Raw genomic sequence first — 19149 nt, forward strand, 5'->3', positions numbered from 1 at the left:
CCAATAGACCAATCACCAGACCCCACTATATAGACCAATCACCAGACCATGTGTTTTTTCCCGCTCATAAAGTCCAGAAGGAAAAGATACTATCCAGTATAAAGGCTGAAGGAGGAGAAGTCCACAACTCATTGTCTAAGAAGGTTACCGTGGTAAAGACTGAGTCATCCCTGCTAGCATCAGCATGGAAATAGGACCACGAGGACAACAAAAAGGTCTCAGTGGAATTACACAACCTGCCCAACACAGAAATGTCGACAGTCGCTACCAAGAGAACCGTCCCATCTTACCACAGTGTCTCCCGGATCACTTGGGTCTCGGTGACAAAAGCTTTCTCTTCAGGCAGATACAACGGGTCAGTGTTGTACACGTGTTGGTCCCTGTGGAGAAAAACAAAACGCAAAAAGGCTTTCAATTATAATCTCTTCAAACATCAACACAGCATGCACAGATAACCATGTCTGCCCAGAGCCCTCTGGGCCAGGTCAAAAGTAGTGTACTATATTAGGGAATAGTGTTCTATTTGGGACTTAACCCAGGTTGCATTCTGGGTTCAGGGGTCATACCAGATGTTGAGCAGGTTGGAGTGTAGATGGAGACTGTGAGGGAAGCGGGGAGTGTGGCCCTGCCAGTACGGCGTAACCACATGTTGCTCTAACCAGGACCTGGCATCAGGCTCACCCACTGTAATCACAAGACAACGAACCCGCTGTAACCACAATAAACCCACTGTAATCACAAGACAATAAACCCACTGTAATCACAAGACAATAAACCCACTGTAACCACAATAAACCCACTGTAACCACAAGACAATAAACCCACTGTAACCACAATAAACCCACTGTAATCACAAGACAATAAACCCACTGTAACCACAAGACAATAAACCCACTGTAATCACAAGACAACGAACCCGCTGTAACCACAATAAACCCACTGTAATCACAAGACAATAAACCCACTGTAATCACAAGACAATAAACCCACTGTAACCACAATAAACCCACTGTAACCACAAGACAATAAACCCACTGTAACCACAATAAACCCACTGTAATCACAAGACAATAAACCCACTGTAACCACAAGACAATAAACCCACTGTAATCACAAGACAACGAACCCGCTGTAACCACAATAAACCCACTGTAACCACAATAAACCCACTGTAACCACAATAAACCCACTGTAACCACAAGACAATAAACCCACTGTAATCACAAGACAATAAACCCACTGTAACCACAATAAACCCACTGTAACCACAATAAACCCACTGTAATCACAAGACAATAAACCCACTGTAATCACAATAAACCCACTGTAACCACAAGACAATAAACCCACTGTAACCACAATAAACCCACTGTAATCACAAGACAATAAACCCACTGTAATCACAAGACAACGAACCCGCTGTAACCACAATAAACCCACTGTAATCACAAGACAATAAACCCACTGTAATCACAAGACAATAAACCCACTGTAATCACAAGACAACGAACCCGCTGTAACCACAATAAACCCACAATAAACCCACTGTAATCACAATAAACCCACAAGACAATAAACCCACTGTAACCACAATAAACCCACTGTAACCACAATAAACCCACTGTAATCACAAGACAATAAACCCACTGTAATCACAATAAACCCACTGTAACCACAATAAACCCACTGTAACCACAAGACAATAAACCCACTGTAATCACAATAAACCCACTGTAATCACAATAAACCCACTGTAACCACAATAAACCCACTGTAATCACAAGACAATAAACCCACTGTAATCACAAGACAATAAACCCACTGTAACCACAATAAACCCACTGTAACCACAATAAACCCACTGTAACCACAAGACAATAAACCCACTGTAACCACAATAAACCCACTGTAACCACAATAAACCCACTGTAACCACAAGACAATAAACCCACTGTAATCACAATAAACCCACTGTAACCACAAGACAATAAACCCACTGTAACCACAATAAACCCACTGTAACCACAATAAACCCACTGTAACCACAATAAACCCACTGTAACCACAATAAACCCACTGTAACCACAAGACAATAAACCCACTGTAACCACAATAAACCCACTGTAACCACAAGACAATAAACCCACTGTAACCACAATAAACCCACTGTAACCACAATAAACCCACTGTAACCACAATAAACCCACTGTAACCACAAGACAATAAACCCACTGTAACCACAATAAACCCACTGTAACCACAATAAACCCACTGTAACCACAAGACAATAAACCCACTGTAACCACAATAAACCCACTGTAATCACAATAAACCCACTGTAATCACAATAAACCCACTGTAACCACAATAAACCCACTGTAACCACAGGACAATAAACCCACTGTAACCACAATAAACCCACTGTAACCACAATAAACCCACTGTAACCACAATAAACCCACTGTAACCACAAGACAATAAACCCACTGTAACCACAATAAACCCACTGTAATCACAATAAACCCACTGTAACCACAATAAACCCACTGTAACCACAAGACAATAAACCCACTGTAATCACAAGACAATAAACCCACTGTAACCACAATAAACCCACTGTAACCACAATAAACCCACTGTAACCACAATAAACCCACTGTAACCACAATAAACCCACTGTAACCACAATAAACCCACTGTAACCACAAGACAATAAACCCACTGTAATCACAAGACAATAAACCCACTGTAACCACAATAAACCCACTGCAATCACAAGACAATAAACCCACTGTAACCACAATAAACCCACTGTAATCACAATAAACCCACTGTAATCACAAGACAATAAACCCACTGTAACCACAATAAACCCACTGTAACCACAATAAACCCACTGTAACCACAATAAACCCACAATAAACCCACAATAAACCCACTGTAACCACAATAAACCCACTGTGATCACAATAAACCCACTGTAATCACAATAAACCCACAAGACAATAAACCCACTGTAACCACAATAAACCCACTGTAATCACAATAAACCCACTGTAATCACAAGACAATAAACCCACTGTAATCACAATAAACCCACTGTAATCACAATAAACCCACTGTAATCACAATAAACCCACTGTAACCACAATAAACCCACAATAAACCCACAATAAACCCACTGTAACCACAATAAACCCACTGTAATCACAATAAACCCACTGTAATCACAATAAACCCACAAGACAATAAACCCACTGTAACCACAATAAACCCACTGTAATCACAATAAACCCACTGTAATCACAAGACAATAAACCCACTGTAATCACAATAAACCCACTGTAATCACAATAAACCCACTGTAATCACAATAAACCCACTGTAATCACAAGACAATAAACCCACTGTAACCACAATAAACCCACTGTAATCACAATAAACCCACTGTAATCACAAGACAATAAACCCACTGTAATCACAATAAACCCACTGTAATCACAATAAACCCACTGTAACCACAAGACAATAAACCCACTGTAATCACAATAAACCCACTGTAACCACAATAAACCCACTGCAATCACAATAAACCCACTGTAACCACAATAAACCCACTGTAATCACAATAAACCCACTGTAATCACAAGACAATAAACCCACTGCAATCACAAGACAATAAACCCACTGTAATCACAAGACAATAAACCCACTGTAATCACAATAAACCCACTGTAACCACAAGACAATAAACCCACTGTAACCACAATAAACCCACTGTAACCACAATAAACCCACTGTAACCACAATAAACCCACTGTAACCACAAGACAATAAACCCACTGTAATCACAAGACAATAAACCCACTGTAACCACAAGACAATAAACCCACTGTAATCACAATAAACCCACTGTAACCACAATAAACCCACTGTAACCACAATAAACCCACAAGACAATAAACCCACTGTAATCACAATAAACCCACAAGACAATAAACCCACTGTAATCACAATAAACCCACTGTAATCACAAGACAATAAACCCACTGTAATCACAATAAACCCACTGTAATCACAAGACAATAAACCCACTGTAACCACAATAAACCCACAAGACAATAAACCCACTGTAATCACAATAAACCCACTGTAATCACAATAAACCCACTGTAATCACAATAAACCCACTGTAATCACAAGACAATAAACCCACTGTAATCACAAGACAATAAACCCACTGTAATCACAAGACAATAAACCCACTGTAATCACAATAAACCCACTGTAATCACAAGACAATAAACCCACTGTAATCACAAGACAATAAACCCACTGTTATCACAATAAACCCACTGTAATCACAATAAACCCACAAGACAATAAACCCACTGTAACCACAATAAACCCACTGTAACCACAATAAACCCACTGTAACCACAATAAACCCACTGTAACCACAATAAACCCACTGTAACCACAATAAACCCACTGTAATCACAATAAACCCGCTGTAATCACAAGACAATAAACCCACTGTAATCACAAGACAATAAACCCACTGTAATCACAATAAACCCACAAGACAATAAACCCACAAGACAATAAACCCACTGTAACCACAATAAACCCACAAGACAATAAACCCACTGTAACCACAATAAACCCACTGTAACCACAATAAACCCACTGTAACCACAATAAACCCACTGTAACCACAATAAACCCACTGTAATCACAATAAACCCACTGTAATCACAATAAACCCACTGTAATCACAAGACAATAAACCCACTGTAATCACAAGACAATAAACCCACTGTAATCACAAGACAATAAACCCACTGTAATCACAAGACAATAAACCAACTGTAATCACAAGACAATAAACCCACTGTAATCACAATAAACCCACTGTAATCACAAGACAATAAACCCACTGTAATCACAAGACAATAAACCCACTGTAACCACAATAAACCCACTGTAATCACAATAAACCCACTGTAACCACAAGACAATAAACCCACTGTAACCACAATAAACCCACTGTAATCACAATAAACCCACTGTAATCACAATAAACCCACTGTAATCACAATAAACCCACTGTAACCACAATAAACCCACTGTAATCACAAGACAATAAACCCACTGTAATCACAAGACAATAAACCCACTGTAATCACAAGACAATAAACCCACTGTAATCACAAGACAATAAACCCACTGTAATCACAAGACAATAAACCCACTGTAATCACAAGACAATAAACCCACTGTAATCACAATAAACCCACAAGACAATAAACCCACTGTAATCACAAGACAATAAACCCACTGTAATCACAAGACAATAAACCCACTGTAATCACAAGACAATAAACCCACTGTAATCACAATAAACCCACAAGACAATAAACCCACTGTAATCACAAGACAATAAACCCACTGTAATCACAAGACAATAAACCCACTGTTATCACAATAAACCCACTGTAATCACAATAAACCCACTGTAATCACAAGACAAAAAACCCACAAAACAATAAACCCACTGTAATCACAGAAATGTATATTTTCCATCAAGAAATGTCTTTGAGGAATTTTTTGTTTGAAATATTTTACGTCTTGAGTTCCCAATGACACCCTAATTCCCTACATAGTGCACTACATTTGACCAGAGCCCTATGGGTGCACGATACAGGGAATCGGGTGCCATTTGGACTTCAGCTATTGAGAGTATATGATCTGTACCTGTCCAGGTAACAGGGACTGTCTTCTCCTGGTCCTCCTGGGGGGTACGGTCCACCTGTATCCCAGAATCCTCTCTGCTGAGCGGCTGCTGACTGTCCTCGTCCTCGCTCTCCTCCTCAGACCACTCCTACGGTAGAGAGATGTTTAACAGACCGCTCCTACGGTAGAGAGATGTTTAACAGACCGCTCCTACGGTAGAGAGATGTTTAACAGACCGCTCCTACGGTAGAGAGATGTTTAACAGACCTACGGTAGAGATGTTTAACAGACCGCTCCTACGGTAGAGAGATGTTTAACAGACCGCTCCTACGGTAGAGATGTTTAACAGACCTCTCCTACGGTAGAGATGTTTAACAGACCTCTCCTACGGTAGAGATGTTTAACAGACCTACGGTAGAGAGATGTTTAACAGACCTACGGTAGAGATGTTTAACAGACCTACGGTAGAGAGATGTTTAACAGACCTACGGTAGAGAGATGTTTAACAGACCTACGGTAGAGAGATGTTTAACAGACCTACGGTAGAGAGATGTTTAACAGACCTACGGTAGAGAGATGTTTAACAGACCTACGGTAGAGAGATGTTTAACAGACCTACGGTAGAGAGATGTTTAACAGACCTACGGTAGAGAGATGTTTAACAGACCTACGGTAGAGAGATGTTTAACAGACCTACGGTAGAGAGATGTTTAACAGACCTACGGTAGAGAGATGTTTAACAGACCTACGGTAGAGAGATGTTTAACAGACCTACGGTAGAGAGATGTTTAACAGACCTACGGTAGAGAGATGTTTAACAGACCTACGGTAGAGAGATGTTTAACAGACCTACGGTAGAGAGATGTTTAACAGACCTACGGTAGAGAGATGTTTAACAGACCGCTCCTACGGTAGAGAGATGTTTAACAGACCTACGGTAGAGAGATGTTTAACAGACCGCTCCTACGGTAGAGAGATGTTTAACAGACCTACGGTAGAGAGATGTTTAACAGACCTACGGTAGAGAGATGTTTAACAGACCTACGGTAGAGAGATGTTTAACAGACCGTTCCTACGGTAGAGAGGTAGATACACACAGACTGCATGAGAGAGGAATGTACACAAGGACGAGGGATAGAGACAGTTCGTGGAAGTAAAGCCTCATCTACTTTGAAGAACTAGTGAAATGATTTGGTCAGACAGCTCTGAAGCATACTTAGGCAGGCTAGCCAAATAAGACGGGGAGAACAGAGATGACGTTAGATGGTCTGGCTGGCTGGTACTGCTGTAACAGAGATAACGTTAGATGGTCTGGCTGGTACTGCCTTAACAGAGATAACGTTAGATGGTCTGGCTGGTACTGCCTTAACAGAGATAACGTTAGATGGTCTGGCTGGTACTGCCTTAACAGAGATAACGTTAGATGGTCTGGCTGGTACTGCCGTAACAGAGATAACGTTAGATGGTCTGGCTGGTACTGCCTTAACAGAGATAACGTTAGATGGTCTGGCTGGTACTGCCGTAACAGAGATAACGTTAGATGGTCTGGCTGGTACTGCCTTAACAGAGATAACGTTAGATGGTCTGGCTGGTACTGCCTTAACAGAGATAACGTTAGATGGTCTGGCTGGCTTGGACCCTCTCTCTCCAAGCCGTCTCTCTTCCAAGCCGCTGGAGAGAGAGGGAGAGAGAGGGCTTGGAGAGAGAGGGAGAGAGAGGGCTTGGAGAAAGAGGGAGAGAGAGGGCTTGGAGAGAGAGGGAGAGAGAGGGCTTGGAGAGAGAGGGCTTGGAGAGAGAGGGCTTGGAGAGAGAGGGCTTGGAGAGAGAGGGAGAGAGAGGGCTTGGAGAAAGAGGGAGAGAGAGGGCTTGGAGAGAGAGGGAGAGAGAGGGCTTGGAGAGAGAGGGCTTGGAGAGAGAGGGCTTGGAGAGAGAGGGCTTGGAGAGAGGGAGAGAGAGGGCTTGGAGAGAGAGGGAGAGAGAGGGCTTGAGAGAGGGAGAGAGAGGGCTTGGAGAGAGAGGGAGAGAGAGGGCTTGGAGAGAGGGAGAGAGAGGGCTTGGAGAGAGAGGGAGGGAGAGGGCTTGGAGAGAGAGGGAGAGAGAGGGCTTGGAGAGAGAGGGAGAGAGGGGGCTTGGAGAGAGGGAGAGAGAGGGCTTGGAGAGAGAGGGCTTGGAGAGAGAGGGCTTGGAGAGAGAGGGCTTGGAGAGAGAGGGCTTGGAGAGATAGGGAGAGAGAGGGCTTGGAGAGAGAGGGCTTGGAGAGAGAGGGCTTGGAGAGAGAGGGCTTGGAGAGAGAGGGCTTGGAGAGAGAGAGGGCTTGGAGAGAGAGGGCTTGGAGAGAGAGAGGGCTTGGAGAGAGAGAGGGCTTGGAGAGAGAGAGGGCTTGGAGAGAGAGAGGGCTTGGAGAGAGAGAGGGCTTGGAGAGAGATGGCTCTGGTCAATGGGGACGGCACCACGGCTTCAAAACAGTACAGTAGATTCTGGTAATGATATAATGAAGGGGTAAACATCACGGAACATGTTTGAAATGGAAAATAAACAGAAGAAGGGTTTTACTCACTGGGGTGTCTGGATAAGGGCCTGTGTCTAGCTCTCCTTCCTGTAAATATCCACACCAGTCAAAGTCGTCTTCTTTCTCTACACAGACACAGGGGGGGATCATGTAGTCCAGACCGAGAACACATCAGGCGTAAGAGAACCGTCAGAGGAATGAATGTGTTATGTACTCACTCGTCTCCTTCAGTCTGGGTGTCTCGCTGTAGTTGGAGTTAAGGGGAGAGTCTGAGAGGTGCAGGAGAAGGTCCAGGAGACTGTGATGAACGTCAGTCTGTAACAAAAACATAGAGGGGACTCAAGGTAGGGGTCATTCACTGCACTGCAAACTAAGAGTACAGGTTCATTTTATGATACAGGCTGTGTGCATTATGTTGATGATATGCGAGCCTGCCAGACGAGCTAAATGCCTTTTATGCTCGCTTTGAGGCAAGCAACACTGAAGCACGCATGAGAGCATCAGCTGTTCCAGACGACTGTGTGATCACGCTCGCCGTAGCCGATGTGAGCAAGACCTTTAAACAGGTCAACATTCACAAAGCTGCGGGGCCAGACGGATTACCAGGACGTGTACTCAAAGTGTGCGCGGACCAACCGCTGTCTTCACTGACATTATTACACCACAAACAAACTATCATGTTCCAAACACACTAAGACAGTCGTGAAGAGGGCACGACAACACCTATTCCCCCTCAAGAGGCTGAAAAGATTTGGCATGGGTCCTCAGATCCTCAAAAAGTTCTACAGCTGCACCATCGAGAGCATCCTGACCGGTTGCAGCACCGCCTGGTATGGCAACTGCTCGGCATCTGACCGTAAGGCGCTACAGAGGGTAGTGAGAACGGCCCAGTACATCAACTGGGGCCAAGATTCCTGACACCCAGGACCTCTATACCAGGCGGTGTCAGAGGAAGGCCCCAAAAATTGTCACAGACTGTTCTCTCTACTACCGCACGGCAAGTGGTACAGGAGCGCCAAGTCTAGGACCAAAATGCTCCTGAACAGCTTCTACCCCCGTGCCATACAACTGCTGAACAACTAAACTTATCAAATGACCACCCGGACTATTTACATTGACCTTTCAGTTACTGGCGTAACGCTCTGCTTCCTGCCCCCCCACTTGTAAGTTTCCTGCCCCCCCACTTGTAATTATACAGTCTGGTTGAAGTATGTTTCTTGTCCAACCATACCTTAGTTCCATCTGTGTTCGGTAGAGGTGAGTTGAGGAACTCTTCTGTCAGTCTGACCCAGCTCTCTGCTTTACTCAGGTCTGAATGTACCATCAGTTTCTCATAGATCCTGAAACAGTGGTATTTCATCATACTCACAATGAACAGGTAACGTTACTTCTACATACACAAATCATATAACCTGTTTGCCAACTCACCCATTCACACTGCGTTGAACTTTATGACTATTGGCATCTAGGAAACGGTGAAACCTGCCAACACAGAGACAAACCCACGATGAACATCATAACGGTCAGTCTTTGACTTTATCGCCTTTTCAAAGCTGTGTAATCATAATTCAAATGTGGCATCCTTACCTGAAATTGGACCAGGTAAATTTCAGTGCCAGTTGAAAGTTCTGCTCTTCTTCATCTTGAATGCCAGTGATCTGTTTGACCAGGTTCTTCACCTCTTCCTCGGTCTCCTTTTCGAATTTGGTCCAGTGCGCCTGTGACATCGTTGTGGCTAATTTGGCTAGCGTTAGCTAGTTAGCAAGCTAAAAACATTCACTGTGCTGTACATTCACCATCGACGAAACTACATATATTGATAGCTGGATACTTGATGCTGTATCGTCGGATAGTGATAGCTAAATCTTTTCAATTAGCTAGCCAGCTTACTAGCTGGCCGTAACGTTGAAATGTAATTCGGTGGAAACAGTGGTAGCGAGCTAGCTACGCGTTAGCAACGAGACAAGACCTCCAGCAAGGGATATCTAAAGACACGTTCCTTGATGTTATGATACTAAACTAGAGAAATGAAATCGTTGCATTCATTATTTATGCATCAGAACACGTTGCAATGAATTCATTTGTTTCATCTCTCCGCCGTTAATGTTTATTTTGAGAGCTGAGTTAGCTGTCTTCATGCAACAACTTCTCGACTACTAGCAACACTAACGATGACGTCACTGTCCTATGGTAATGAGAAAACCTTCATAATAAAAGCCCGCATTTCAAAACATAATTATTTTTTTTTACTTTATTTAACTAGGCAAGTCAACAAATTCTTATTTACAATGACGGCATACCAGAATGCAAAAAGGACTTGTGCGGGGATGGGGGCTGGGATTTTTTTTTTTATTGTATTAAAAATATAGGAGAAAACACACATGACAAGAGAGACACCACAACACCACATAAACAGAGACCTAAGACGACAACATAACATCATTGCCAACAAAGGGTATATAACAAAGTATTGAGATAAACTTTTGTTATTGACCAATTACTTATTTTTCACCATAATTTGCAAATAAATTCATAAAAAATCCTACAATGTGATTTTCTGGATTTTTGTTTCTCATTTTGTCTGTCATAGTTGAAGTGTACCTATGATGAAAATTACAGGCCTCTCTCATCTTTTTAAGTGGGAGAACTTGCACAATTGGTGGCTGACTAAATACTTTTTTGCCCCACTGTATGGGATGAGAAATGTAAGATATGTAAACAGTATTAAAGTGGCATTATTAAAGTGACTAGTGATCCATTTATTAAAGTGGCCAATGATTTTGAGTCTGTATGTAGGCAGCCGCCTCTGTGTTAGTGATGGCTGTTTAACAGTCTGATGGCCTTGAGATAGAAGCTGTTTTTCAGTCTCTCGGTCCCAGCTTTGATGCACCTGTACTGACCTCGCCTTCTGGGTGATAGCGGGGTGAACAGACAGTGGCTCGGGTGGTTGTTGTCCTTGATGATCTTTATGTCCTTCCTGTGACATCGGGTGGTGTAGGTGTCCTGGAGGGCAGGTAGTTTTCCAGGCGGTGATACAGCCCGACAGGATGCATTTGTAACGGATGTGAAATGGCTAGCTAGTTAGCGGTGGTGCGCGCTAATAGCCTTTCAATCGGTGACGTCACTTGCTCTGAGACCTTGAAGTAGTGGTTCCCCTTGCTCTGCAAGAGCCACGGCTTTTGTGGAGCGATGGGTAACGATGTGGGTGACACTGTCTGTGTGGGCAGAGGGTCCCTGGTTCGCGCCCGGGTCGGGGCGAGGGGACGGATTAAAGTTAAACTGTTGCACATTCAATTGTGCATCTGTAAAAGTTTGTGAGGGTTTTAGGTGACAAACCAAATTTCTTCAACCTCCTGAGGTTGAAGAGGCGCTCTTGCACCTTCTTCACCACACTGTCTGTGTGGGTGAACCATTTCAGTTTTTCCGTGATGTGTACGCCGAGGAACTTAAAACTTTCAACCTTCTCCACTACTGTTCCGTCGATGTGAATAGGGGGATGTCCAGGAAGTCCAGGATCCATTTGCAGAGGGGGGGGGTGTTTAGTCCTAAGGTCCTTAACTTAGTGATGAGCTTTGAGGGCACTATGTAGGTAGGGGTAAAGTGACTTTGCATAGATAATAAACAGCGAGTTGCAGCAGCGTAAAAAAAAAAAGGGGGGGGGGGGGGGGGGTCAATGCAAATAGTCCGGGTGGCTATTTGATTAACTGTTCAGCAGTCTTATGGCCTGGGGGATAGAAGCTGTTAGAATAAGCTGCCTTTTGGACCTAGACTTGGCACTCCGGTACCACTTGCGGTAGCAGAGAAAATTGTCTATGACTAGGGTGGCTGGAGTCTTTGACAATTTTTAGGGCCTTCCTCTGACACCGCCTGGTATAGAGGTCCTGGATGGCAGAACGCTTGGCCCCAGTGATGTACTGGGCTGTACACACTACCCTCTGTAGTGCCTTTGGACCATGATAGTTTGTTGGTGATGTGGACACCAAGGAATTTGAAACTCTCAACCTGCTCCACTAAAGCCCCGTCGATGAGAATGGGGGCGTGTTCAGCCCTCCTTTTCCTGTAGTCCACGATCATCACCTTTGTCTTGATCACGTTGAGGGAGAGGTTGTTATCCTGGCACCACACTGTCAGGTCTCTGACCTCCTCCCTATAGGCTGTCTTATCGTTGTCAGGTCTCTGACCTCCTCCCTATAGGCTGTCTTATCGTTGTCAGGTCTCTGACCTCCTCCCTATAGGCTGTCTCATCGTTGTCAGGTCTCTGACCTCCTCCCTATAGGCTGTCTCATCGTTGTCAGGTCTCTGACCTCCTCCCTATAGGCTGTCTCATCGTTGTCAGGTCTCTGACCTCCTCCCTATAGGCTGTCTCATCGTTGTCAGGTCTCTGACCTCCTCCCTATAGGCTGGCTCATCATTGTCGGTGATCAGGCCTACCACTGTTGTGTCGTCGGCAAACTTAATGATGGTGTTGGAGTCGTGCTTGGCCACGCAGTCGTGGGTGAACAGGGAGTACAGGAGGGGACTGAGTACCACCCTGAGGGGCCCCAGTGTTGAGGATCAGCGTGGCAGATGTGTTGCTTCCTACCCTCACCACCTGGGGACAGCCCATCAGGAAGTCCAGGATCCAGTTGCAGAGGAAGGTGTTTAGTCCCAGGGTCCTTAGCTTAGTGATGAGCTTTGAGGGCACTATGGTGAACAGTGTTGTGTTAGAGATCACTTAAAGTGAGACCGAGTCAAGACCAAGACCAGATGGGGGACAAGGGGTCCGAGACCGCGAGTCCAATTCATGATTGTAATTTTGTCAAATCAGCACCATAATAAGAGTTCTAAATGTCCAGTATTTCTGGGTTCATATTTCAGAATAATATCTGGGTTCTTTAGATATTACGAATAGTGAAATAATGCATTCTGGGCGAAAATAGAGACACTGGGCCTTCTACACCTTCAGAGAAGGGCGAAGGATTTATACAATAATTATCATAATAATATTATAATAATGATAATGAACAATTCTTTTCAATTATGTTCTAATTTAATCTCTTCGGTTTTTGTTGGAAAGGAAAGGGTTAACACTGAAGAGGGGGAAAAAAGATCCAATCAGGATTTTTCTTTGCTGGTCTCTGGGCAGATAAACCGAGCTAGCTAAGTCAGCCATTGGCTAGGCCATCAGAAGCTAGATAAAGGCATCTGCCATTCAACTGAATTAGGGCAACATTTTGGAGTGACAGTGGAATCAACCAATCACATTTTGACTTAAATGGGTGGGACCGGCTGGTTTGCAGCAGGTGTTATCAAAGAGGATGTTGTTGCTAATTTGTTAACTTCTCCCTTTTCAAGAATAACTTTCAACAAGAAGTTAAGTTTCAAATGAGCATCATCTGGTGAATGGAACTGTGTTTTTTTACTGCAGTGCTGCTGTTAACCATCTCTTTGAAAATAACTTGTGTGTGAAACATTGTTTCGTTTGAAGGGGAACAGACAGCAATTTAGCAGTATGAAATCTTATTAAAATCTGTTCATTTACACCCCAGGAAGAATGACACTTAAAAAAAAAGAAAAATATGGCAGTTGAACACTTATATACGGTCATTTTCACATTTTCTTAAATTCTGAAAATGTTTGAAAATTACCTATAATAAATTCTATCGCAATATACAGTGAGAAAGCGGCTGTGCGTTTGGACAGTTATTAGACACTGCAGTAAATAAACCTGAATAAAACCATTTGTCTTGTCCAGGACCCGAGTCTACACAGACAGATGCGCTATGGCCAATCAGAGATACAGTAGACCTTTATACAAACAAGACATTTGCCACACGGGCCTGCCATCATTCACTATGAACTGGACTGTGTGTTTACAGACAGTAGGGCCTGTCATCATTCACTATGAACTGGACTGTGTGTTTACAGGCAGTAGGGCCTGTCATCATTCACTATGAACTGGACTGTGTGTTTACAGGCAGTAGGGCCTGTCATCATTCACTATGAACTGGACTGTGTGTTTACAGGCAGTAGGGCCTGTCATCATTCACTATGAACTGGACTGTGTGTTTACAGGCAGTAGGGCCTGTCATCATTCACTATGAACTGGACTGTGTGTTTACAGGAAGTAGCAACAACGCGACTTTAAATCATTAGAACTCATTCGCCTAAAGCCACAAAATACACTGAATGGATTTCTACAAATATGTAAACACCTTGGGAGTCCTCTTACATTTGAGAACTTTACAGTCCAACCATGAAAAGGTAGTCTCTCTCTCTCTCTCTCTCTCAGTTATACACATCAACAACCATGAAAAGGTAGTCTCTCTCTCTCTCTCAGTTATACACATCAACAACCATGAAAAGGTAGGCTCTCTCTCCCTCAGTTATACACATCAACAACCATGAAAAGGTAGTCTCTCTCTCCCTCAGTTATACACATCAACAACCATGAAAAGGTAGTCTCTCTCTCCCTCAGTTATACACATCAACAACCATGAAAAGGTAGTCTCTCTCTCTCTCTCTCAGTTATACACATCAACAACCATGAAAAGGTAGGCTCTCTCTCCCTCAGTTATACACATCAACAACCATGAAAAGGTAGGCTCTCTCTCCCTCAGTTATACACATCAACAGCCATGAAAAGGTAGTCTCTCTCTCCCTCAGTTATACACATCAACAACCATGAAAAGGTAGGCTCTCTCTCCCTCAGTTATACACATCAACAACCATGAAAAGGTAGGCTCTCTCTCCCTCAGTTATACACATCAACAACCATGAAAAGGTAGTCTCTCTCTCCCTCAGTTATACACATCAACAACCATGAAAAGGTAGGCTCTCTCTCCCTCAGTTATACACATCAACAACCATGAAAAGGTAGACTCTCTCTCCCTCAGTTATACACATCAACAACCATGAAAAGGTAGTCTCTCTCTCCCTCAGTTATACACATCAACAACCATGAAAAGGAAGGCTCTCTCTCTCTCTCAGTTATACACATCAACAACCATGAAAAGGTAGTCTCTCTCTCCCTCAGTTATACACATCAACAACCATGAAAAGGTAGGCTCTCTCTCCCTCAGTTATACACATCAACAACCATGAAAAGGTAGACTCTCTCTCCCTCAGTTATACACATCAACAACCATGAAAAGGTAGTCTCTCTCTCCCTCAGTTATACACATCAACAACCATGAAAAGGTAGTCTCTCTCTCCCTCAGTTATACACATCAACAACCATGAAAAGGTAGTCTCTCTCTCCCTCAGTTATACACATCAACAACCATGAAAAGGAAGGCTCTCTCTCTCCCTCAGTTATACACATCAACAACAACAAGATCAACAACTAATGCTAGCCAGAGCAAGGTGACCTAGATAAACCCTCTCAAACTTTTCCAGCAAGTTGGCAGTCAAAATTGCACTGATAAACAATGGGGAATTGTAGCCTCCTCTTCCTTCTGCCGCTTGCCTGCCAATGCATGCTTGTCCCAACCAAGCACCCAAGCTAACCGGCTAAAGTTGGCTAGCTAGCTAGCTAGCTACTTCCAGACACAAATGAGACAACACCTCACTCTGACCATTTTACTAGCCGTTAGCGGAGCTGGTTAGGCTGGTTACATGTTATCTAGAGAGTTCTTGACTAACTATTACTTTTTTGAAATCTATGTTTTCTGACACAGTGGGTGTTGGGCGTTTTATAAATTCATCAGTTGTTCTGCACTCTGGCACACTCAGCCGACAGCGCTCTCGGAGTGGATAGCATACCTTTTGCATTTGCAAATTCCCTCTGGCTAACTGGTTGTCGTTTAAGTTCTTCCTAGCTGACCAAATGACACCTATATCTCCAGCTGTGTACAGCCACTGGAAAACGATACGAGGGAAAAGTCAGTCTCTCACCCTCTCCTCCAATGACAAGACATCCTCCTAGCAGCTAGCTAGCTAACGTTAGGGTCCGTGTTTTTAGCTTGCTACATAAATAGATACGCCTATAAGCCACGTTATGACTGACTGTGATCATTGCTAGTTTGATTGTATTGACGTTCCCAGCCTTAGTTAACGTTACATTCGTCCATTTTTGTCTAGTATATTGAGTCATAGAAACTGAAACAGTGCATGAATGGAGGCAGAAATGGAGGCAGAAACCCCGAATGGAGGCAGAAAACACAGTAGCACGCCAGCTGTGAGAGGAAGAGAAAGAGGCAGAGCGAGAGGGATGAAATGGAGGCAGAAAACAAAGTAGCAGACCAGCTGTGATTTACAACCTGATAGCAATATGTTTTGGACTACCAAGAAACTAGAGAGTGTTTTCTATCCAACAGTAATAACAATATGCATATTGTACGAGCAAGAATTGAGTACGAGGCTGTTTAAATTGGGAACGATTTTCCCCCAGAGTGTAAACAGCGTCCCCTATCATCATCAGGTTAAGAGTTGAAATAATACGCCAGTACGTCCCAATCATAAGAATACAAAAAACACATTTCACGTTTAGCACACAAAGTAACCGCTGACCTAAAGTTTCAAGTGGAACTGACAGCGTTTTAATTACTTTGCAGATATGAAACAAAAAGACAATCATAATATCAGTCAAAAATATCACATTCCCAGTTTATGCTACAAAACCAACTTTAGATTTTAGATTTTAGTCATTTAGCAGACGCTCTTATCCAGAGCAACTTACAGTAGAGTGCATACATTTTATTACATTTTTACATACTGAGACAAGGATATCCCTACTGGCCAAACCCTCCCTAACCCGGACGACGCTATGCCAATTGTGCGTCGCCCCACGGACCTCCCGGTTGCGGCCGGCTGCGACAGAGCCTGGGCGAGAACCCAGCCCAGCCTGGGCGCGAACCCAGAGACTCTGGTGGCGCAGCCGTATAACACTGCGCCACCCGGGAGGCCTGCACCACTGGCCCTTAGTGTTTACCCTCCACTACAACACTGGCAACTCGGACTGGTTCAGACTGGTTCAGAGTTAGGAACACCTGAGGACAACTCGGACTGGTTCAGCGTTAGGAACACCTGAGGACAACTCGGACTGGTTCAGACTGGTTCAGAGTTAGGAACACCTGAGGACAACTCGGACTGGTTCAGCGTTAGGAACACCTGAGGACATCTCAGACTGGTTCAGAGTTAGGAACACCTGAGGACAACTCAGACTGGTTCAGACTGGTTCAGAGTTAGGAACACCTGAGGACATCTCAGACTGGTTCAGCGTTAGGAACACCTGAGGACAACTCAGACCGGTTCAGACTGGTTCAGACTGGTTCAGAGTTAGGAACACCTGAGGACAACTCAGACTGGTTCAGACTGGTTCAGACTGGTTCAGAGTTAGGAACACCTGAGGACAACTCGGACTGGTTCAGACTGGTTCAGACTGGTTCAGAGTTAGGAACACCTGAGGACAACTCAGACCGGTTCAGACTGGTTCAGACTGGTTCAGACTGGTTCAGAGTTAGGAACACCTGAGGACAACTCAGACTGGTTCAGACTGGTTCAGACTGGTTCAGACTGGTTCAGAGTTAGGAACACGGCTACACTGCTTCAGTGTAGAAGTTCCGAAGTTGTCCTGTCCTTCATTGTCTTACAACCTTATACATTTGGACAATAAACTCTACAACTACCATTATGATACATTGTATGACCACCAACAACACAGTGAATGGGAAAATTGATTAAAAAGGGAACTCCCTCTATTGGTGATTTGATACAATCCTAAAAGTGGGATGTGATTGGTTAATGACCAGTGACGTCAGTTTCAATGTATAACATGGGTCCTGTCTCCAAAGGTACCAGAGATCTCTGGTAATGTGATCTGTTGGAGGAGGATGTTGTTACAACCAAGATGTCTAAAAATTTTATTTATTTTATTTCACCTTTATTTAACCAGGTAGGCTAGTTGAGAACACGTTCTCATTTACAATTGCGACCTGGCCAAGATAAAGCAAAGCAGTTCGACACATACAACAACAAATAAGCTAAATAGGTAAACCACCACTTCCCTCCGTATTATTGGCCAACGTGCAATCATTGGTAATCAAACTGGACGATCTACGATTCAAGACTAGCCTACTAACGGGGCATTAAAAACTGTATTATCTTATGTTTCACCGAGACGTGGCCGAACGACGACACGGATAATATAGAGCTGGCTGGCTTATCGGTGCATCGGCAGGACAGAGCAGCTACGTCTGGTAAGACGAGACGCGGGGGTGTGTGTCTATTTGTCAATAACTGCTGGTGCGCGATAACATTAAAGAAGTCTTGAGGTATTGTTTACCTGAGGTAGAGTACCTCATGATAAGCTGTAGACCACACTATCTACCAAGAGAGTTCTCATCTATATTATTCGTAGCCATTTATTTACCACCACAAACCGATACTGGGACGAAGACCGCATTCAACCAACTCTATATGGCCATAAGCAAACAAACTACTCATCCAGAGGCAGCACTCCTAGTGGACGGGGACTTTAATGCAGGCAAACTTAAATCCATTTAACCTCATTTCTACCAGCATGTTAAATGTGCAACCAGAGGGGAAAAAAACTCTAGACCACCTTTACTCCACACACAGAGACACGTACAAAGTGACTCGCTCAATACGGAAGTGGTCAGATGAAGCAGATGCTAAGCTACAGGACTGTTTTGCTAGAACAAACTGGAATATTTTCCGGGATTCATCCAATGGCATTGAGGAGTACATTCACTGGCATGCCGGTCACCGGCTTCATCAATAAGTGCATCAACGACGTCGTCCCCACAGTGACCGTACGTACATACCCCAACCAGAACCCATGGATTACAGGCAACATCCACATCGAGCTAAAGGCTAGAGCTGCCGCTTTCAAGGAGGGACACACTAATCCGGACGCTTATAAGAAATTCCGCTATGCCCTCAAACCATCAAACAGGCAAAGC

General features: G+C 43.8%; 1 protein-coding gene across 2 annotated transcripts in view; it reads right to left on the reverse strand.

The window, feature by feature from the left end:
• tubgcp5 (tubulin, gamma complex associated protein 5) overlaps positions 1 to 10428 on the reverse strand; it is a 95477-nt gene extending 85049 nt beyond the window's left edge. For both annotated transcript variants that reach the window (XM_055941215.1, XM_055941216.1), the window contains exons 1-8: positions 9833 to 10428; positions 9674 to 9727; positions 9477 to 9585; positions 8464 to 8560; positions 8294 to 8370; positions 5758 to 5884; positions 567 to 684; positions 291 to 380 (exon numbers count right to left, since the gene is read on the reverse strand). In XM_055941215.1, the coding sequence (XP_055797190.1) occupies positions 291 to 380; positions 567 to 684; positions 5758 to 5884; positions 8294 to 8370; positions 8464 to 8560; positions 9477 to 9585; positions 9674 to 9727; positions 9833 to 9972 (812 nt within the window). In that variant the 5' untranslated portion in view covers positions 9973 to 10428. The remainder of the gene's footprint in view (positions 1 to 290; positions 381 to 566; positions 685 to 5757; positions 5885 to 8293; positions 8371 to 8463; positions 8561 to 9476; positions 9586 to 9673; positions 9728 to 9832) is intronic.
• Between the last annotated feature and the right edge of the window lie 8721 nt (positions 10429 to 19149).

This window comes from Salvelinus fontinalis, chromosome 12 (genome assembly GCF_029448725.1).
Source record: "Salvelinus fontinalis isolate EN_2023a chromosome 12, ASM2944872v1, whole genome shotgun sequence".
NCBI classification, from domain to species: Eukaryota; Metazoa; Chordata; class Actinopteri; order Salmoniformes; family Salmonidae; genus Salvelinus; species Salvelinus fontinalis.